Source organism: Poecile atricapillus, chromosome 20 (genome assembly GCF_030490865.1).
Source record: "Poecile atricapillus isolate bPoeAtr1 chromosome 20, bPoeAtr1.hap1, whole genome shotgun sequence".
NCBI classification, from domain to species: Eukaryota; Metazoa; Chordata; class Aves; order Passeriformes; family Paridae; genus Poecile; species Poecile atricapillus.
The window spans coordinates 1,937,672-1,960,135 of NC_081268.1; the positions used below are offsets into that span (position 1 = coordinate 1,937,672).

The following is a 22,464-nucleotide window of genomic DNA, read 5'->3' on the forward strand; positions in this document are numbered from 1 at the left end:
GGAGATCCTTGGGCTTTTGCATTACTTTCCCGGTGAATTGCAGTATTTTTTAAGGCTGGGCTTTTTTCACTTAAGAAGAAATGTCCCTCTATTTCACCTGCTTCTCTTCCAATTAGTAGTTGCCCACCTCTTGGGAGCATAATTAAGAGGTCTCTAGTTTGCCTAAGAAAACGAATTAAAGAAATTGTAAAAATGCAACTGTAATAAATGGGTAATATATAGCCATTATGTCCCCAAAATCCATATTCATGCTTATGCCTTGCTACTTTAATGATTTGATATTTACCTATATAACTCATTTGATTATAAATAAGGCTGATTGCCTTGGGAGCCAGCATAGCACAAGAGGAGTAATGACCCCTCTCTTTGTTCCAAAAGGCTCACGCAGGCACTTTGTTTGAGCAGTAAATACATGTGGTAGAAACTGATACTTCTTAATTTTGCACTTAATGGCTATTGGCTGCCAGCAAACAACTTTGAGTAATTAGTAGTTGTGGCTGTAAGAAGCCCCAGGACTGATGAAGTGTCAAGCAGTGGGGAAGGCCTGCTCTGAAGGGCAGTCTTTAATCTGCCAGGGCTCCCAGAAGGATTAAAGGTTGTGCCGAGTGTTTCTGCCCTTTATGCAAGGGATGTGTCTTGCTGAACTTCACTTGGAAGTCTTGCAAGTACAAACCTACCCTGATAAAATATTAAAAACTGCTGGAGTGTTCCATGTCTCGGGACCTGAATTGCACTGAGGAAGGACTGTTTCAGTGTGCCCTGGGTGGGGAAGGGGGGACACACCACATTCCCCTGCACAGGATGCTGAAGGTCTACTTAAATAATGGCCAGTGATTAACTCATGGTCAAAAGAAATGGTGATAAAAGCAATTTATGAAGCCTGACATGAACTTTGGGCATTTACTCCTAGGTGTGTTTCCTATTCAGTCATATCGATGAGTGATGATGGAAGAATAGAATCTCTCTGGTAGATTTTATTGGAAATATTTATGCTCTTTACCAGAATTACATTTTATTGAGGTTATTTATGCTGACCCTGTAATTATTTTATGTACTGTATTGTGCTACGATGTTTGTCACTTCAGAATTGAAAAGATGAGCCTTTGCATCCAAAGCTGATCCACATATCTTGGGCTGTATCTTTTCTTCCTACGTTTGGAGATGTTAATAAATGGCTGGTTTTCAGGAATACTGCACTCTTCCTGCTTCCTTTCATTACATTAGCCAAGGTTCCACGAGATGAGACATTTGCAGGCTTAAGGCTTCCTGCCGAGGTTCCGACTTTGTACGGTGGGGATTGAAGCTGTGGCGTTGCTGGAAGTTCTTAATTGGAACCACATTGGTGGCGGTGGCACCGGAGGGGCCGGAGCAGCACAGCCCGGCTCGGGGGCGGCCGTGCAGCCATGGCCAAGGCACTGCTTCATTCCCTCCGTGTGAAATTCCAGGCTGCTCTCTTGCTCCTGGAGCTGCAGAGATGGCATTTGTCACAAATCAGACGTGTCCATGACGAGGCAGCGCTCAGCTGAGCAGCCCTCGTGTGTCGTGGGCGAGGGTCCTGGGCAGCAGTCACACCCGCCCGGGGGCTTGGGTGGCTGCTCCAGTTGCCACCTGTGGGATTCCCAGGAAACAGAAAGTTTGGGATAATTCTGTGCTGTGGCAGCCCCTCTGGGCTCTGTCCCAAGGGGTTGTGGGGGTGCACTTATTGCAGTGATGTGGGACAAAGTGCTGGAGTGTTCTGCCAGTGGACTGGGAAGGGGTTGTGGAAGTTGTGTTCCCATTTCAGAAAGGGAAAAAATGGTTTCACATGGAATGTCTACTGCAGGGGCTCCACCTTGGTAGAGCATCCTACAGACTGGCAAATTGAGGGTGTGTATTAATAAGCAACATAAATATTAATATGCTTATCAGTAAATACATTTCTAAGGTATTTCTCAGAAAAAGGAGAAGCGGGGATTTTTGCTGGCCTGGTGTCTCAGGAGCTTTTTCAGCACTGTACTGCTCTTACTGAGCAGTAGGCACCAGCTTAGAGCAGCAATATGGGAGATATTTTAATCCAAGGCAGTACAGTGACATTTCTCTCATTTTTTCAACTGAAATTGAAAATGAGCTCTTTGAGCTTCTGTATCCAAAGCGAGCTGAGGCTCTATTTTAGAAGTTGTGTCTGTCTGTGTGCGCTGCGTTTCGCAGGCAGGATGTGCCATATTTGCAATTAGCAGCTCTGGCAGCCTCGCTGATGGCTCTGATTGCGAGGGGGAGGCTGCAGCTCGGTATTGGAAATCCTGGACAGCGAGAGGCAGCTCCCATCCGGGGCTCTGCTGGGGGCAGGTCCTTCTGGGGCTTTGCTCGTGCCAGGAAAGGACATGGAGAAGATCGGCCTCCCCTTAAACCCTGGCGTTCTGTGGGCTAACAAGGGTGCCACGCCTCTGTCCGGGGCTAAAACCTGGCCCAAGAGCCTCTGGGGTATTGCAGTTTGTGTTCTGAGGGGAATATTGGTATCAGTGGATGTCCCAGGAACTCTGGAGCTTATCAGAATCTTCAAAAGTATTTTTATGTTTTCTTGAAATGAAAATATGTCAAGATTAACAAAAAAATATGTTTGGACTCATTCAAATAATTCAAAACTTGTAGGTGGTGATACAGCAACTGGGTGATACATTAAATCATCACTTGACACTATGAGAGGGTGCAGTTTTTGAAAGAACACTATTGGAAAAGTCTGGGTATGTTTTTAAAATTGCAATAACACATTTTGTTTGGCTTTTTAACAAAAGACCCCAGTGTTAGGGATATGTTTAATATCTGTCCTTAGGTACCTGCCTAAAATTAGTCACTTAAAAATTCTGATGTCAAGAAAAAGTGAAGTCTTATAGGAGTGAGAGGTTATTGCATACTAAAGAAGGTCTTTCAGATATGGACTAAGACTTTGTTCACACGTGATTGGTTTGTATATATGTATCTGTTATTTTTAAAGCAAAATCTAATCCAGTATCCCAGTGTTCTCCTGCAGCTAATTTTATAAGTCATGTGTGTTATTCAGTGTTACGAGGATGTAAAGCCGTGTTTCTTTTCCTCTCCACAGTGCCCCCATGCCCTACCTCATTGGAATACACCTAAGTTTGATGGAGGTAAGTCTCTCTCACCATTTCTGAAACTATATACAGTGATTAATTACAGATTTAGAGCCAGATTCTGTAAGCAATTACACATTCATTCGTATGCTTAAAAATGAAATAATCCTGTTAATTTGGGAATGCTGGGGGTGAGTGAGTGGCTGGAGTGAGGCATACATGATAATGTTGAATCTTCAGGAGCCTTATTTGCTCCCCTGAGCTCCTTGGGCAGACTTCCCGTTCACAGCTCGGCGGTGACAAACTCACGTTGTGCTCCCCTCCCCACCCTGGGGCTTCATTTAATCAGTTCAGTGCCTTGCTTGGACTCAGGCACAAAGGCAGAGTCGATATTAAACCACAATGTTGACAGTTACAGTTCTCTTTTAGGCTTTTGCAGACAGATTGTAATTTTTTTAATGTTCAAAAGATCTGAAAAGAAGGAACTTGCAGTTAATGTTAACACAAAGCTGGCAGAGCACCAGCCCTCACAGAAAGCTTCTCCTATAAACAATTCCCAGTAATTCATGTGACTTTTTTTAAAAAACTCTGAAAGTGGAAATAGCACATTTGCTTTTGCTTCCAGCACTGGTGAAACAGTGGATGACTTTCCTCAAAAGTATCTGGGGGACAACAAAAGATACTGACTTAAGGTGCCTCTGAAATCCTCATCCTTCCTGACTGTGCCCCTTCCCAAGGAGTGCTCCAGGTGGGAAGAGGCATTCCTGCCCTGGGAGCCCCTCCTTGGGGCAGGACTGGGGAGCTGGGTCTGCACATGCCCCTGGACATTAATGGACCTGTGTCCCTGGTTTAGATCCTGTGGTTGGAAGTGGGGCCTTCGTGTTCAGGGTACAGAACCGTTTAGACAGCCAGGGTTTGCATCACATGGAGGAATTGTTCTTGTATTGTCCATAAAAATGTTTAATTTCTGGAAATATTGATAAATGTTCTTTCACTAGGGGAAATGTGTGTAATAATGATGCCCTGTGTGCTTGTGTATGCTGTGTAATATTCCCCTTTTCCCAGCATTAATGGGAGGTAATTTTAGAAGTCAGTTTTTCATTAAAAGATAGATTAAATGTACAGGATGTCTTTTTTCTTCTCCTTACCATCCTGGCTGCAGATGACTTTTTATGCCCTTTATACTGCTAAACCAAGTAAAGAATTGCAGTACAATGTGTTTGTGAATAACCAATTAGTTTAAAAGTCAACACATACATTTGTTTGCACATCATATGCTTCTGTTCAAGGAGCTCCTCATAATCACCCTTGGATACTGCACAGGCAGGAGTGAGGGAATATCTAAGAAGAAATGGATTTTCCATACTGATCAAGAAACTTTCTGCCCCATATCCATCCCATGCAATCATAGGTGTGATTATTGTGAAATCTGTAAAAGATGGGAGAGATGGGAGAATATCTCCATACACACACTTGGCAGCTTTCAAAGATATTTGTGCTCACAATGAGCTCTGTGCTTGGCCTGGGAATGGATATAGAAAACAAAATTAATAATTACACCTTGGAGTTGCTTTGTGTGATGTCTCACTCCTGCCCTGTTCCATAAATCCATTGCTTCTTCCTTTGTCTCCGTGTTTCAGACTGCAGGGCTCTGTGGGCCTTCCAAACTCCATCTGTAAAAACTCAAAAAAAGGAGTTGTTCTTGGAGAAGCCAATTTTCATCCATTTTAGTAACTTGTGAAAAAATCTGTTTAGTACTAAATCCAGTCTGGCTTTTGAATAGCCAGAGATTCTGGAACACAGACACACTTTGGCAAAGTACAGTTATTCAAAGTGTCTTATCAAATAAATTAGATAAATAAACCAAACTCTTTTTCTCTGCTCTTATGGATAGATTGAATACAGACAGAACTGCATCTTGCAGCTAACTCTGCTTTTTCCATTGAAAAATAACATAAAATTCCACAGTGGCTGCTGGATCTGTCTGGTGGCAAGGGCTGCAGAATTTCTGTGCCCTGGGCAAGGGAAAGGTGACATTTGTCACATGAGCTGGACTTCCTAGGTTACCTCTTGCTTGTGGCATTGAATGTTCATTCTATTTGCACTTCCTTCATATGAAAAGTTGTGTGCTTTTTTGTTTAGAGTAACGTTATTGCAACAGCAATTCCTTTTCTCGTGATCTGGCAGTTGTATTTGTTTAAAAATACACTTTTTTTCCATATCAAAATAATTTTATAAGCTAGAACTACACACTGCCATTATTCAGTATTCCTTTTTCTCTAAATGCTGAAGTTTCACAAGCAGGACTTGAAAAGTGTTCTGTTGATGCACAGGTTCGAGTGTCAGGATCTGAGCTGAGGCTGCAGGTGGACCCTGCCCAAGGAGTGCTGCAGGTCTGGGCTCAGGCTCTGCCCCAGCAGCTCCCATGCTTGGATTTGTCCTCCTTGTGCCAGCATTACTGGCAGCCTCATCTTGCCCAGGGAGAGCTGTGCTGTTAAGGCAAGATGAGATTTGGTATATAGGAAACAAATATTTTCTACCTCTGCTCTTGTTTCTGTGGGTTTTGCTGTCCCAGTGTTGGAATGGGGGCTCTGGAAGAAGCAGAAGTGTTGGTGATTTTAAACAAAATCCAGCCTCTCTCAGCTCGACAGATCTTTCCTGAACTGTTTGGTACCTTAAAGTTACTTTGCAGTTTCCCGTGTTCCACAGGGGCTCTGTAGAAGGAACAGTTATTTTAATGGAAAATGACAAATTTTTCTTATGATTAAAATATCAAGCCTATCCATTGACTGTTAAATCTAATTTGCTGTGACTGAAATGTTCTCCAGTGAGATAAGATAATCTCCTGTTATAGGTCAGAGGGCTCCAACTGATTTATGGGGGAAAACCTTGGTAGAAAATACAGAGCTGTGTTTTGTGCTCTTATTTTTCAGCTTTTCTATCATCACCTAGTTAGTCATTCTTTATAAGATTTCCATTTAGCAATCCATAAAGTGACTTCAAAGAAGGCTAAAAGTTTATAAGCTGTTGGATAAGCAAGGCTGGAGCTATCACATGAATAATGGAACATGCTTATGGAACTAATTGAATTCATATTAGATGAAGATAAGTACTTAGTAGTGATAAATAATGAGATAGGAAAATGAAACTATCAAAAGAACACACCCCTTTCACTATCTTATTTTCTGCCTGTGCACTGTAGGCTGTTTTAGGCTTCAGATTATATAAAATTGCCCTTTGTGTCGGAAGCTGTGTCAAACTTACCCACAGCCTTTTCCATTTTGTCAGAGAAAGCGATTGTTTCTGTAACTGTTTGTGTAGGAAGGTTATCAGTGTGATGGTGCTGATGGAGGGGGAATGCCCTTGACCTAGGAGCTCCCTGCTGGAATTCAGGCACATGTGGTTTTGATTGACTGCTGGGGATGCTTGTGCTGGGCTCTGAGATGTGGAGCTCTGGCAGCCGACTCCAGCGTGCCGGGATCCACTTAGGAGAACATCCCCCCTTTCCTGCTCTGCCTGGGGCACGCAGCCAGCACTTAGAGTTAGAAATAGTGATTGGAAAAGTATTTCTTATATTTCTTTATTAATATTCCAGTTATTCAAGAACTTTTTCTGGGGCTTCAGGACTGTAATTCTTGCAGGATTATCCAGAATTTGTGTGAAACTGCACATTGCATTTCAGAATGCTCTTCTAACCTTTATCCTAAGGAAAGAGGACCCTGGTGTATATAATAAAAGCTGTGTGAGCAGAGCTTTGTTTTACTTCAACCTGGTATCAGTAAAAATGTTCATGTGAGGAAAGAAGCGCTCAGTGACATTCCTGTTGTGTGACACGTGGTAGGACATGGTGGCTGATCTCACCTGGTGTCAGTGTCTCCTGTGCAGCCAGGGGAGTGGGGCTGGAGCCCTCAGAACCCCCCACACCCATTTGGGGAGCACTTTTTGGCACATTCCCCTGCTCCTGCTGGGGGTGAGGATGCCCTGCTCAGGATCCAGTGTGACCATAGCTCAATTAGCATGCACTGAGTCTGAGCTAACGAGCCCTGAGCACAGGTTCTGTGAGACAGGCCCCGACCCTGCCTGGGCTCCCCTTCCCAGAGCACATCCTGAGAGTCCATTGACCACTGGCATCTGCCACTGGTACTGTTAATTGTTAATTATATTTTTGACTGGGGTGAGAAGCAGTAATCAGCTTTTGCCACCCGTTTATACTTAGTAAATCAATGCTTTTTCTACCTGTAACTGAGGCAGTGCAGCTTTTCCATTGGATTTTTATGAAGGGCTATAGATTAACTTAAATCCAGGTCTTAAACCCCTAAATGCAGTTTAGCCACTCACAAATATTCCCGATATGCTGTACGTGGTTTCAGGAGTATTGATGAAAACGCATTTAAAAATATGGCAGATTACTTAAGAAATTGTCTTTTATCCAGTTATTGGGAAAATGAAAAAAAGAACCATGTTTTAATAAGGGATTCTGGGGGATGTTTGAGGCTGAGTTTGCAGAGGCCAAGCCCTGCAGTACCAAGCAGGCTTCCCCAGAAGCAGAGAGGTTTTCCTGGTGTGCCACAGCACGGGTGCTGTTTGTCACTCAGTTGGCAACAGCTGCTTGTGATAAGGATCTGGGGAATCACCTGTAGAGGCTCGGGGTGCCCGGGCGGAAGGGTGGGAGATGGGCTGGGGGGGCAGCCCACCTGCTGTGCCCGGATCAAAGGGCCCCGGGGTCAGGGGGCACATCCCGCTTAAGCAGAGCTGTCTGCTGAATAGCCATTTCAGATTGTAAATCTGGCCGTGATTTCATTAAGTCCTTCTGGCTGCTCTTGGGGCATGAAATAATAAAATTTTATATCCGCTGCCTTTCCTGCTTCTGGCAGCCAGATTGACACATTGTTGTCTGCAGCGATGTGGTGTTTTCCTTAAGAAAATAAATGGAAACTATTAATTCAGTAGAGACAAGTCATTAAGCAAATGGATTTTAGACTTGTTGTGAATCATACTTTCTTAACAATTTCAAACCTAGTGCACAGGCTAGCTAGAATGTTAGTTCTTGCCTTTCTAAAAGAATTGGTGGAAGGTATGTTACCCTTTCACTGTTACAACATTTTTTAAGATGCTGATCACGTTTGTATCTGGTTATAAAACCTCATGATCGACTTGGTTTATGTTTTGGCAGCAATTTAGCTGTGAAGTTACGCAAACCTGGTTTGTGGGAGGAAAGGCAGGGGGTGCTGGTGTTTGACGGTTGTGGAGGGGTTTTTTGTTTTGTTTTAAATTAAACTATTCAATAAAATTGTTCACCTGAAAGAAGTTTAACTTGTGGTTCCTTTATGGCAGCAGAACCTGTCAAGGATAGCCAGTGCTGATAAAATGGCATTTAGTGTGAACTGGTGTTATTGTTATGGATGAATATTGCTTCTAGAGTGGGATGGAGGAGCACCCCTTAATTCTTCTATTAGAATATGGTTTCTGTGTTTTTGTGAACTTCCACATAAAACCTTTAAATGACTCGAGTGTTTGGCTGCCTGTGAGCGGGGCAGGCACCCGGACTGCGCTTATTTACGGACCTGGTGTTTAAGGCCCCCCGGAGTTTGTTTGAAAAGTTAAGAGATTTTCACAGTAAAGGTGCCATTTCTGAAATTTAAAGTGCTCTTTTCACCAGGAGATAAGTTCTCTCTGATTAAGTCAGTAATTCTTACTAAGCCATGTTTATAGAGGCCATAAACAATGGGTTCAGTGTGCTTGTTAAACCAGCTTTCCATACCTCTCCACTCTTTTAAAAAGAGACATTTAAAATAAAAGGCAGGTGTAGATGTTAGTTTGATTTAGATGGATTTTAGGTGATTAATTATGGCTACAAGTAATTGGGCAAGGATGGTTAAGAAAGGTTTGCAGGAGTGAGATGTGATGCACATTTTCACTGAATCTTTCCTTTTGACTCAGTACATCCCTGATTTGTGGGAAAATGAGATAAGGAATCTGTAATGTTCATATTTCCTCTTGGTCCTTGCTTATCCACATTTCTTTACAGCAAAATATGAACCTACTGAATACAGTCCAGTCTGTTGCACAGGTATCACTTGTAAAACTTTGTTCAGCTCTTCAGGAAGTTGTGAAATACCAACTGGGGCTGTGTGTGGCTTCTGGCTGTCCCTTCCCATTTCCAGAGAGCCATGACAACACACAAACTATACTTGTGAAAAATGACCTACAGGTTTTTGTGATTCACAGAATCCAGTGGGGTTTAATGTGAGAATTGTAGCTGAATGATGGGAATTTTTACTCAAATTCCAGCAAGAGAGTAAATACTGTGATTTCCATGTTGGTTGGGCTGATTAGGTGCCAGGTCTAATGAAAGAAACGTGATTATTTAACAAAAGTCCTTATAACTGCCTGATACTAGCTTTATCAAAGGTGATAGTGACAGGAGGTGATAAAACCAACTAAAGATTAAGATGAACTGGTCAGTCTGCATTTCTGTAGAATGAGCCACAATTGGACCATCAAAAAATTGTATGTTTTTGAATGCATTGCAAGACAGATGCTATTAATCAAGTCAGTCTCCAGTGTTTTATTAAATCTGAGGGTTGCTCTCAAGGGAAATCCACTGCCTTTGTACAAATATTACAAATCTTTACAGTGAGGTTGAGCTCTTGGTGGTGTAAAGGTGCAGCCCAGCTGAGTTTTACATCAGCTTCCTTTTGGATGTGATGGTTTCAGGGCCAGGTGTGGGGTGATCCCACTGAGCAGCATTTACAGTGCCTGTATCATGAGAGCATCCTTCTGGGGTATCCCCCCTGGCTGAGCCCTGCTTGGCACAAGCCTGTCCTCCAGAAAAGCCCACATTTTGCTGAAGGGGAGGTGCAGATTCACCACCAGAGGTACAGAAACACCCCTGGCACGTTCACTGCTCGTGTGCTGCTGCTCTGGCTGCAAGCAGGAGAAGGGTTTCCTTCCTTCTGTCTTGTCCTGCCAGCACTGAGGCTGACAAGCTTCTGGCTTTGGTTAAGTATTTTGCAAGACCTTTTTGTTGGAGGTTTTTAGACTCCTCTGAGTATAAGTGAGATTTTTAATTTTCTGAAACAGGAAGGAGCAAATCAGTTTGTCTGGTGCTTCCGGACTCCTAGAAGGAACAAGGCTCCTGGATTGCTTTAGAGTTTATCAGATGCAGCCAACGGGCTGACCTTTGGTTCCTGCAAGCAAAGTACCTGGTTTGTCAGGCAGTGCTGGTGCTCTTTATATGGAAAGCATTAAATGTAATATTCTTCTATTTAAGTTAAAGAAATGTCTCATGAAGACCTAAACTTAAATGTCCACAAAGTGGGTTTTATGGTTGTTGGATTTTTTTTCAGCCCTAAGTACACAGCAGTTTGCTTTATAGACAGAGGACTGAGCCTTGAAAACTGAGTGTAATTATTTAGCTGCCTAAGGCTCAACTTTGCCATTGTTTTAGGACTTTAGTTCCTTTCTTTTAAAGGGAACTACTCCCTCCACCCCACAAAACCTTAATTAAAAATTGAGTATGTTTTTGTTCACTTTCCTGCTCAGTAACTTTCATTTGGTCCTGTGTGTAAGTAGGTAGATACTTAAACCTTTTTTACAGTGTAATTGGGAAATTTCCTCAATTACCATATTCTATAATTCCAGTTTTCTGATTTTGAATTTTCAAAGCTTTATTTGAAGACATTAAACCTGTGTGATTAGCCAGTCAAAAAAAAAAAAAAAAAAAAAAAATTTAAGTCTGCTGTTAGTGGAAGAAGTGTTAAGTGTTTAAATGCTGCTCTGTTTGGTATCAGTGACTCATTTACTGTTGATTAAGCAGGGAAATCAAGTCTGGCAGTGTTTAAATTTGCTTAGATCACAGATACCTTTAGACACTCAGAGTCACAGGTACTGATGATGGTTTTTTTGAGGAATAGGTTCCTCTTTTCTATTTGTAAGTACTGTTACAGAAGATGTGAACTTCAGACTAGATTAGAAACTTTCTCTCAGTTCATGGGAACAGGAAAGTTCAGACTTGCTGATCAGGATATGGTGGAATTAAATTTCTCTTAACTTTGTTTTTTCCTCCCCATTTTAATTATTTACTGGTTGGGCTCTCATAGCATCCATTTTACTTAAATGCAGTTGTAAACTTGTCTTTATTAGACTTCCAAAATTCAAGCTGGAATTTGGAAACCTGTTCCCATCCCTTAATGCAATTCTCAACTCCTGGAAAATCCACTCTTTATAGTTATTTAAATGAATTTCCAAATATATTTTTATATTTTATATTAAACATAATTAATAAACATTAATTTGTTAATAATTAATCGTTAAGAAATATTAATAAATATTTTATTTAATTTTTTTTTCTTTGCTTGAAATCCTGACTTGACTAGAAACTGTTAAATGTGCAAACAGGACACCAAGACAAACATTAGTAGAGGTGTTTGAAATGAATCTTTGCTTGAATAATCACAGACCCTGTGGTTTGACAAATTTCAGTGTGCATGTTAAGAACTTCCCTTTGCCAGCTGAAGGTTAATTTTTTAGCGTTGTAAAATGAATAAATAAAACAAATGATAACAGGAAGTCAGGAATGTTGATTGTTTTTTAAATGGTTGAGGGTCTGTAGAGCCGTGTTGTTCTGCCATCACTTGTGTCCTTTATGCATGACATTTAATTCCCCATACTTACATTTTCCTTTCCCTTCTCCTGAATTTGCTCATGTACAGAAAGTAAGAAGCATGGCCCTGGAAGATGTGGTGATCCTTAATGTAGACACCAACACACTGGAAACCCCTTTTGATGACCTTCAGAGCCTCCCCAATGATGTGGTATGTATGGGGTGACTTATCCAAGGGTTCTGTTCCGAGGTAATTTATCCAAGGGTTCTGTTCCTGACAGCAGTTCCTGCTTGCTGTGGCCGAGGGGTGTCACTGGGAGCTCCTGGTGGCAGCACTGAACTGCTTTCCCTCACTTCTTGCTGTCCCAAAGTGTTTGGGGATGTTTGTTTCAACATTTGCAGACATGCATTGAAGCCTCCCAGTGAAAATCAGCTAATGCTCAAGTGAGCTAGAAATCCTGCATCTTTAGTTAACTGTTGTTTCCAAACGAAATTGTGTGGCTTTTTTTCCTGTGACAGCTTCCAGGTGAGCTTTAAAGAATTTTGTGCATTCTATATCCTGAGATACGATCTGAAATGGGTGCCTTCATATTCACTTCAATCACTGTTAGAACTCATTTTCTTTCTCATTCACCCTTTTTATTGGCAAATTATTTCATGGTTTTAATAACTTGATAGTAATGGTGTATAAATACTTGACATTCAAGGGGACACAAAGATATCCCACTTGCTGCTGCCATCATCTCCACTGAAGGAGCTGAGAGGGGAGAGCAGAGGAGTGAGAGTGTCAGGAGCTGTTTTCAAGGCAGAGAGTGAATGTTTAGGAGAGCGTGGCAGGGGAAAATCTGGATTTCCTTTCCTAGTTGGGAATACTGTGCTGACAGTCAGATCCCAACATTTTTATGTGCAGTTGAGAAATAGAATTGATGTGCAGGGAGCTCAGTGTAAGCTGGTGGTGAATGCCCAGTGCCTCCTGCTGTGGCACCCCCAGCATTCCGATGGGATCCGTTCTGCAAAAACAAGGAGCTCAGGAGGAAAGGGCCATCTTGATTGGGAACGTTTTGGCTTTAGTCAAGCATTTAGTCTGTAAAAGTTGATTCCATGATTTTTTCTGGCTTTATATAGTTTTTCATTTTGATTTCACTCCCAGCATCCAAAGCTGCCAGCTGGTCACTGCTCGTGCCATTATCCACAACCCGGGAATGACAGACTTGTAAATTTCATGGAATTATGTAAGAAATGTCTGGATACAGTGAACACGGGGCCTCAAACATGTATATGATTTGTCAACAATCAAGTATTATATTAGATTTTATGAGACTTCATTAAAGGAGCTGTTGTGGGCACACTGTAGAACATCAGAAGAGACTTCTCCAATAAACACAGAACTTCAAGCTTTGGAATGTAATAAATTTTAAGAGACTTCCTTCCTTTCATTATTTACTTTTACTTCACTTTTATAACAGTAGAGAGTTGTGTTTTATTAGTTCAAATTTCTTGATTCAGTTTTCCACAGGTCTATTTAAAAGCTCCATTTTATCTCGGAGGATGTTGAGAGCAGAGCAGAGGAAGTGCTGCCAGCAAATTCAATTAACTGTCAGGGCTCACCAGTAGCATATATGGGGTATTTTTTTTTCACAACTGCTATATAAATACAGCTGGGATTAATATTTTTCACAACAAAGCTTTAAGTTGAGTCGTGTTGCGTTGTGTAATTAATGTTTGGGCTGGGGGTTTATGTGGGATTTAGCTCTGGCACATTGTTGCAGTTACCTGGATGATGCAGTTCCTCCTCCAGGTCTCTCCCTTCACACGGTTCCAGAGTTGGCTTTGACCACTAGAGAGCAGCTGCTCTGCTGTGCAAGAATTGAATTTCTGTCAGTTCTTTCATGCATCATGTGTTTGGAACTGTAAGTGGATCAAGTTGTTCATCTCAGCAGGGACAAGCTAAAGCCAATCCATTATACTTTTTTTTTCTTTTCTTTTTTTTTCCTTTTTACTTTTTACTTTTTTTCCTTTTTTTACTTTTTACTTCCCTGGGAGATTTTGGGAGTTTGTCTCCCCACTGGTCTTAGTCTAAGTAGATGCATTTATGATCTAAGAAACTAAAAATGTCTTCAAGAGTTTCCTGATCATAAATGCCTGTTATGTCAAACTACTCTGCCAGTTTTGCTACTTAATGTGAGCAGTGAGCAATTCATGCACTGCTGAATAGACAAAATTTACTTTTCTAAATTAAATCTTATCTATATTCATCAGTGAGCAAGAACATCTTCTCTGTGGTGCATTCACCATCAGGTAATTAATCCAGTGGAAAATTTCTAAGAGCTGTTTTCCCTCTCTCCTTGAACTGCTTTGTAAATCAAGTGAATGAAGTCTTATGATTCTTTTAGAGCCTCAGGTAGTGAGTTGTTCTTGAGTTTCATGATAGTGATGTTGTTATCTAAACTGGTTCCTGGAAATCAAGAATCAATTAACTCTTCTTTATTCTCTAATTCTTAGGATCCAGACAAACATAGGACCCAGTGAAAAGTCTTTCCAGTTAGAATTTGTGGCAGAAGAGCTGGACAGAATTGAGGCAGTTCCAGCATAGTCAGCTCAAGTTGTTCCTTTGCCCTAGTTTACCTCAGCAGTACCTGCTGCCTGTCAGGCTTCTGAAGTAGTCAGGTCATGTCCCTGAAAATCAAGATTTGTACTACTGTGTTACTGATTAACTATTTGAAGTGTGAAAACCTGCCCCTTCTTCACCTTCTGCTTCTGATGTATTGCTGGAAATCTGGCAGCATGAGAGCACCCTGGGAAGTAACTTTCCTTTTAAAATAATCAATATTAAAAAAGAGATTTATTAAGGACTGTGATTACAATAAGTGCATCTGCTGCTGACAAGTCTCCTACACCACCGTCTGTGTTGCAACGAATAGCAAAGAGGGGGTAGTAATTTTTTTTTATGCAACCCGTATGGATTTTTCATGTATTTCCAAATAAGTGTCATCTTCTAGTCATAGTTGTAGTCAGAGCCCCACGTTGTAAGGAATAAAGTACGAGCTTGCTCTGTCAGCTCGTGGCTGCTGCTAAATGAAGGCCGGGGCGTGTGCGGGGCTGCTGCGTCCCGGCCTCGGCTCTGCGGCTGCTGCTGCCCCTCTGCACCGAGGAACCACGGTCAGGAAACCAGGGCTGCTGCTTTTCACACAGGGAACGAGCTGCTGCTTCCAGGGCAGCCAGGAGTACCAAACTGCAGCTCTGTAGCCAAACCATTTTCCTAAAGGTGAATCCATTTTTAATTCTTACGCTGTGGTTGCAGTAGAACATTTCTTGCTTTATTCATGTTGACAACTGAAAAGCCTTGGACCTAATTAAAAGAATTTCCACTAGCACCTTTACTGAACCATTTCATTCTGCTGCATTGCACAGATTGCATTCTGAAACATGGTGAGAGTTGAAATCGGACCTTTAAACCTCAACTGCCAGAAGTATAAAAATCTTTAAAAATACTCTCAGGGTAGACTGCATGTATATGTGTCTGTTTGGCTAGAAATAAGCCTAATTTTCAGTGGTCACAATTTGAGGGGTTTTTTTAAGTATCACTGTCTCTTTTAGGCAGGAAACAACCCTAATTCTGCTTGTATAGTCTACTATATATTACATATTAATTTTTTCCAGAGAGTACACAAGGGTGTTTTGGGGTGGATTTTTTTTGCTGCTTGTTAGTATATTTAAATATGTTGTTGTTAACATTTTTCTTTTTTGTTAAAAAATTAACATGCCTATTGCAGTAATCCCACATATATAAAATGGACATCCTACAGTGTTCAGGGAAGTATAGCAAAATACCAGTCAATATTCTGCTTCTGTCCCAGCCAGGGGAGCTGAAGCACAGAAAAGCTGTGACCAGCCCTCTGAACTCCTGGTTTGTTTAAAACAAAGCACAGAGCTTTTTCCTTCTGTATAGATGGAAGGTTCTGTATCTTCACATGAATGTTTAAAGAAAATCCCTTACAACAATGTCAGAGATAGATTTGAAAGTTTTTCAGAGCTCTGGATATTTTATTCCACTTTTAAGAACTGCCTTTAAATGGCTTATATAAGTTAATACACAAAATAAAAGCATATTTCAACCTTACAAGTCTAGACCCCTTCAAACATGAAGTGTGCTGTTTGGGTTTGACAATCTGGTGAAGCTTTTATATTTAGAGGATTACAGAACTCCTCGAGGAACGTTATCTCAGTGAATAGGAGTGAGCTTATTTTACGGGCTTCAGACTAAATCTGGTATCGTGTTATGTTAATATGGGTTTGTGGGCTCATTAATGCGTGGATCATTGGCATAAGCATTCAGATATATAAACAGTGCTGGACACGCTCTTGGTTATTTCTGTTATACTAAATAATGAAATGCCTTTTACAGCAGGATCTGCAGAAGATTTAAAAGGAAATGTCTTTGCAACTGTTCTAGTAAACACAAGTGCAAAGATAACATCTAAAAGAAAAGCGAGTAGTGCCCAGCATGGATTCTATATTTAACACTTGTGGAGCACGACAAGGAATCACAGTGCCCTCCCCAAATCCAAGACTGCTGCAGGAGGAAGTTAACTTAGAGCTGTTCTATGGCAGGGGTTGAACTGAGACATTCCCAAACAGTTCAGGAAAATCAGGCTGCCCTGGCTGACCGAGGCAGGCTGGTGGCAGCACCTCAAGGCTGAGAAAACTCATCTGGTAGGATTTTGGATATACGGATGAGGCCACAGCAAACTTTCGTTGAGAGCCAGAGGATGGGGAGAAGGTCTTGAAAGTGACTTTGAACATCTGAACCATCAGCTTGTATTTTATGAGGTGTAATTCATAGTCTCCGAAAACAGTTAGTTATGGTCACTACCAGAGGATCTGCTCACTCTGTCAATAATATTCCTACAGCGTTTCTTGCACAGTGTGAAGTACACAGAGCTACCCCATGGAGATTTTCAGTATGGTGTTTGGAAAAGGAAGATTTGCTAGTTATTGGCTCTTTCTGTTAAATTAATCAGATGGATATTTATGGAGTCAGACATGTTCTCCTGCAAATCGGGCTAACTAGGGATTTCCTGCCGTTCTGCCTTTCCCCTGAAATTGTGGCTCCTGCCTGCTTTTTGTGTCAGGTATTTCACTAAACTCGGGCTTTGCTCGTGGCGTGGCCATGGCCTCTAAAAGCATCTCCTGAATTCCTTTCAAGAAGCAGTGCCGCAGTATTTGGGTTTTCTTGCCCTGCGTTGTGTGAGATCTGTGTCGGAACCTCAGCTGGTCCTGCTGCTGTGAGGGGCCGTGAGGGAATCCTCTGAGAATCGTGAGGGGCGGCAGGGGCAGGACACTGCGGATCCCGGGCACGGCCGAGCCCTCGGCAAACACCTCCAAAAACGTGTGAGAGAAGGCAAAAAGCCCCAGATGCCAGCGAGGGAAAGCGAGAGGAGTAAAGAACGGCGGGAGGGGCTGTCGGGACTGACATCAGAGGAGGGGAGGCGGGGCTGGGGCGGGGAGTTGGGCCGGTAAAAGGCGGCGGCAGGGGACGGTGGTTAACTTTCTGTCTTTGTTTCTCACTATCTGCTGTATTTTAATTGCCAGTAGATTAAACTAACTTTCCACATTCGAGCCTGCGGCTCGTGGGTACACATCTCCTTGAGCCCCCGTGCCTGGTGTGCGTGTTTGGCCCGGGTGCTGCTGAGGGGCAGCGGGAGGGCGGCTGGGCCGGGCTCGGGGGCTGCTGAGGGTCCCCGCACAGCCACGAACGGCCCTCACGGAGTCATTGCCCGCCCAGGCTCTGAAATGAGAAGGAATATAACCTTAACAACCCCTTGTATTTGTGGCAAATAGGTTTTTCAAACCTTCGGGATTTGTTCCTAGCCTTGGTGGTGATGGACGGCCTGGTTGTGCAGAGCAGTTTCTCTTATTAATCTGATGTTCGAATTAATTTAACTGCAATTCTTTCATGGATTCTAATCAAGAGTGACACAGTTTCATGGACTACCTTTAAAAGAGTACTCAACAGCATGTTAACAGTGGATTTTAAGTAGGGGGGAAGGTTCAATGAAGCTTTTAGTTCTGAATAGAATCCAATCATATCTTAGAGAAGCAAAACAGCTTGAAAAGTAATGCTTTTAGAACTGAAAAATTCATCTCTGAATTCACAATGTCACCTTTTGTCATAACTGCTGCTGTGGTTAGCACATTTTTCATTTAGCTGTGCCCCGATGTGTTGCGCTTTGTTTGTGATATGAGAGTGATCTAGACCTGCTGTGTGATTTCAGGTTTCTGCACTGAAGAACAGATTGAAGAAAGTCTCTACAACCACTGGAGATGGTGTTGCAAGAGCGTTTCTGAAAGCACAAGCAGCTTTCTTTGGGAGCTACAGAAACGCCCTGAAAATTGAACCTGTAAGTAGGCAATTAGTTGGCATAAGATGTAAATCTGCAGCTGTGGTGGAGAAAAAACCTAACAATTCAAAGTGTAGCATAACCAGCTTTTCCTAAGGTCAGCGTGGTGGCTCTTCGGCAGACTAGTACTGAAAACAGTGTTCAAGTCTCCAAAATGAAAGAGGTGCAACAAGCACGATCAATCACACAGGGAATAACCTTCCCATGGAAAGGTATGGGTGTTGCTTGGTTTTGAAGGTAGTCAAATTAGAGGAGAGATGATAAAAAAGAATAAATAAATGATCATAAGAGGCTAGTGCAGAGCTGACCATTCCCTCCTCTGCAAAACCCATCTCTTCATTGTGCCTTTGTGTTGAAAGGTGGTGTATTTGGCATTCTCTTGCTCTTTGAAGATTGATGAAAAGGTCTGGCCTGCAGACGTGTGATAAATTTAATTTTAACCATGATGTTAAATGGTTACATGGCCAAAAGTTGGACTTTGGATATAGTGTTTCTTGAGGATTTCAGTAGCTAAAGTGTCTCCAGTACTGTAGTTTGTCTTGTTATTTTTAAAGCCAGAAGGAAAACATAGCTCAGCCTGACTTTTAAACAGCCCAGTTATCACCGTGAAATAAGCATCATTTCAGTGGTTCATATTCAGGTTTCAAAAATTACTTTTCAAGTCAGCGCAAGTCCTTCCACATCTTACTGGGGAAATCTGTGTGTGTGTGAAAAATAAATAATTTTGAATTGTGTGTGTATGTGTGGGTGTAAGAACTGGGCTTTTAAAGCATCTCAGGTGAAATTGTGGAGGTATTTAAAATGGGGACCATATAAATGACAAAGATGGAAGCAGCGAGGCGCTCTGGCTGTGAGCCTCCTTTATCCCTGCTGGGGAGACACTGACTCCCCTCCATCCCTGCAGGCTTCCTTGTTCTCCAGTGCTCCTCCCTGTAGTTGCCAGGCAACTCTGGGAATATTGGTGTATGCTTTGCCTGGATGTGTGTGTGAGATTAACTAGTTAAGGGGTTTATGAAGGAGAATAAAAATTTAAATTGCTGTTCTGGAAATACCATCTGGTATTTTGAAGGCTGAATGTTAAAGATGAACATTTGAAATGAGTTGACAGTGGCACGCCCCTAGAAAGTGCAACTTTGAGGGACAGCTAACCTGAGGAAGTAGCAGAAATGGTTTGGTTTGCTTATCATTCCATCAAAGAAAACTTGTAAATATAGCTGCACAAATATGTCATGAAATTCACTTTAACAATCAGGAAGCGGAAAATTTCAGGGCTTTCTTTCCTAAGGCTTTTTGTAAATCAGTAGTTTGATTTGTGATTATGCCTTTCTGTATTGAAATTTAGATAAAGCAAATTTGCAGGTGTTTCATGTTCATGTATCAGCTTCACGTGGAGTAAATACAGGACATAAGCAATACCAAACATGAGATGGTTCTTTGCATTTCATGTCCTGTAACTCCAGAAACCTGACTGTTCATCTAAAATCATTGATAATAAGAAAATAAATTCAAAGAAGCAGCAGCTTTTCCTCCTTTCATAGTTTCTGTCTCATAAGACAATTTAATTTCATAGACTATCTCACTGGTATGAGCTGACTTTTTGGGATAAATGGTGTGAATCTATTTTTCATTATTCTGTGTAGGCCCAGAATGTGTCACCGAGCAGGCTCTACATTCACATTATTATACTTTAGTATAGTAAGAGCTCTTATTCTGCTCAGAGGCTTTTACTCTAGAGATACAAGGCTGTGTAATGTACATATAAACAGAACACTGGCAAGGAGTTTCTGTTGCCATGAACTTTCTGAGCCCTTTGGTAACTAGAAATAGCATGAAAAAAGATATCCAGGTACACAGCTGGCAAGCATAATAATAATAATAATAATAGTAATATTTACTTGACAAAATAACTACTGCAGTGCTGTTTCTTACAGTGTTTCCCGTAGCTGCACGAAGCCAGTTTAAAGTGCAGAGGAGTATCTGCTGGCTGTGATGTGCTTACAGCCCCACAAAGCTCTGTTGCTGTTAAGTCTAGCCAAACTCAACAGCAGTTGGGTGTTCACTGGGCTGTACTGAGGCAAATTATCCTGATGCATATGGCTTAAATGTCTACCTGTGACACCAGTGTGAGCATTTTGTTCACTCAAATGACTTTTTTCAAATTCCCAATTTTTTTGTTGTTCGCAGAGGGAGTGCTTTTATCTCTTCTAAATATGTAATTCACACAAGTAGATCATCTTCAGCAGAACGATCTGTGTGAATACGAGGTGTGTGTAAAGGCGCTTGGTAGGTCTGAGCAGCTGGGGGATGTTGGGAAGCGAGGCTCAGATTTTCGGGCTGGGAGCCGCGGCCGTGCACTTTCTTCTGCTGACACCTAGTGGTTCCAGGCATTCCAGTCCGACTCTCCCAGTGTTTGTGGAGAACAGCCCCCCACCTGGGGGTCGAGGTAAGCTCCGCGTGGGCTGGCCCGGAGCAGCGGGGCGTGGGTGTGACCCAGCAGGACACGGGGGTGCAGGGCGGTGCTGCGAGGGGTTTGTCCCCGCCTTGCTGTGGGAGCTGCACTCTGGGCTGGGACCTACAGGCATCCCAAATGACAAGAGTACTGCCTGTCCTCTGGCACTGCAGTCATTCTGACAGGGCTGGTACTTGTAGGAAACCACTGCATTACATCCTCTTAGCGTGTTGTAAATACTCCTCCATGAGCTACACCTTTCACATGAGTACTGATACCTCCCTGCATGCACTGAGAAGTACCGAGGATAAGTGAATCTCTTCAGTAAAGCATCAATTAATTCTCTCTCATGGTTAATTATTCAGTCTTATTCAGGTTTATTTGCCTGAGCAGCCATTAGTTGTAAACTGGATAATTTCTGGTTATTTGACTTATTCTGAATTGACTTGGTTTAAATTTAACCTAAATATTCCTTGGATGCAGCCACTTAAGAGTAAGCAAGAAATCTGAGGCAGTCAATGTGCTTTTTATTTCTACGATTTTCATGTGCTTACAGTGCTGAAGTTACTTTCTAATTTGTGAACTGTTGATCCTAATATGAAACTACTTACTGAAACTCACAGATGTTTTATTTATTCTAGTTTTCACACTGGTTTAGCTGAACTACACTGGTGGGGGAATGTGTGTTATATGCACATTGCTGCCTAAGTTCTGTTGTCCTGTCAAAGCCTGATAATTTATATTTGGATTTGAAATAGAGAAGACAATGTATTACCGATTTTCATAACTGTAACTTTGATACTAATTTTCTCATAATAAAATGCAATTTGAGCAATCAACATAACACAATTCAATTAAGAAGATAATGCATTAATTATTTTATAGGAGTCTCTTGAACAGACACAATAAATGCCTTCAACAATTCCAGATTCATGAGATCAGAGTCAGAAAAGTAGATGATATTTGGTGCAGAGTAAGAAAGCAAATGCCAGATGAGTCAAAAAGGAAATTTTGTTGGAATGTATGTGCAGTAATATAAAGCAAGTGCATGCTACGTACTGGTGCATAATTCATTTTGCAAAGGCTTTGTAGCATTCAGTGCTTTATCTACTATGAAGTATGATTGTTGCCATGGTGAATTATTTTTTTAAGTTATTCAGTGGAAGAGTAAATAGTCATTTCCAACTCCCAGTAATTGCCACATCCCAGTTCCTTCCTCTCCATGGCCATCTTCTGCCTAGCTTCTTTTCCTTGCATGTATATTTTAAAGGCACACACTGCATGCAGAGTAGATACTTCCCTGTCACCAGAGCTGTCTCCACAGTTCAGAGCTTTGAGTGTTTGTCCATCTGTAGAAAATATGGAGAAGGATGATCCCTAATGCTTATATAGCTGTTATATAACTGTTAAAATGAACCCCAAGTTGTAGGGGAAACAGTGAGCAGAAGCTTGTTAAATAGAACTTTTTGTTTTACTTGCAGTTTTGTTGTGTTCTGTTGTAAGTCAGTGCTGATGTATAGCATCAGGAATTTTCTCCCACCCATCTTTACTCTTTTCCTGTTCAAGTGCCTGAGCTCTCAAATCCATACTTGTAGAGACAGTCTAGGGGTGCCTAAATGACAGTACTTTCTAAATGTCATCCTGGTGACTTTACTGACAGGTAGGAGTAGACAATGAGAGTGGCACTGACAGTGTGTAAAATCTGATTTTTTGTGATAAACACAGACATAAATTGAGTTTCTGTATATCCTGGAACTGAAATTTAAGGCTTTTTACTTCCAACTCTAAGGATTCTCTGTTTTGTGACATTTTAAAGACCCAAGGTTTCAGCAGCCTCCCTTAGAAGCCACCTGTAACTATTGCTGTGTTTTACCATCTATGGGAAGGTCTGAATTCACAGTCACTGACTGGAAAAGATTTAGTGGGGAAACACAGTTTTGT

At 41.8% G+C, this 22,464-nt stretch overlaps 1 protein-coding gene across 7 annotated transcripts in view; it reads left to right on the forward strand.

The window, feature by feature from the left end:
* The window catches only part of DENND1A (DENN domain containing 1A), a 153,702-nt gene that overhangs the window by 78,646 nt on the left and 52,592 nt on the right, over positions 1-22,464 (forward strand). For all 7 annotated transcript variants that reach the window (XM_058853400.1, XM_058853403.1, XM_058853401.1 and 4 more), the window contains exons 11-13: positions 3,080-3,125; positions 11,783-11,884; positions 17,949-18,074. In XM_058853400.1, the coding sequence (XP_058709383.1) occupies positions 3,080-3,125; positions 11,783-11,884; positions 17,949-18,074 (274 nt within the window). The remainder of the gene's footprint in view (positions 1-3,079; positions 3,126-11,782; positions 11,885-17,948; positions 18,075-22,464) is intronic.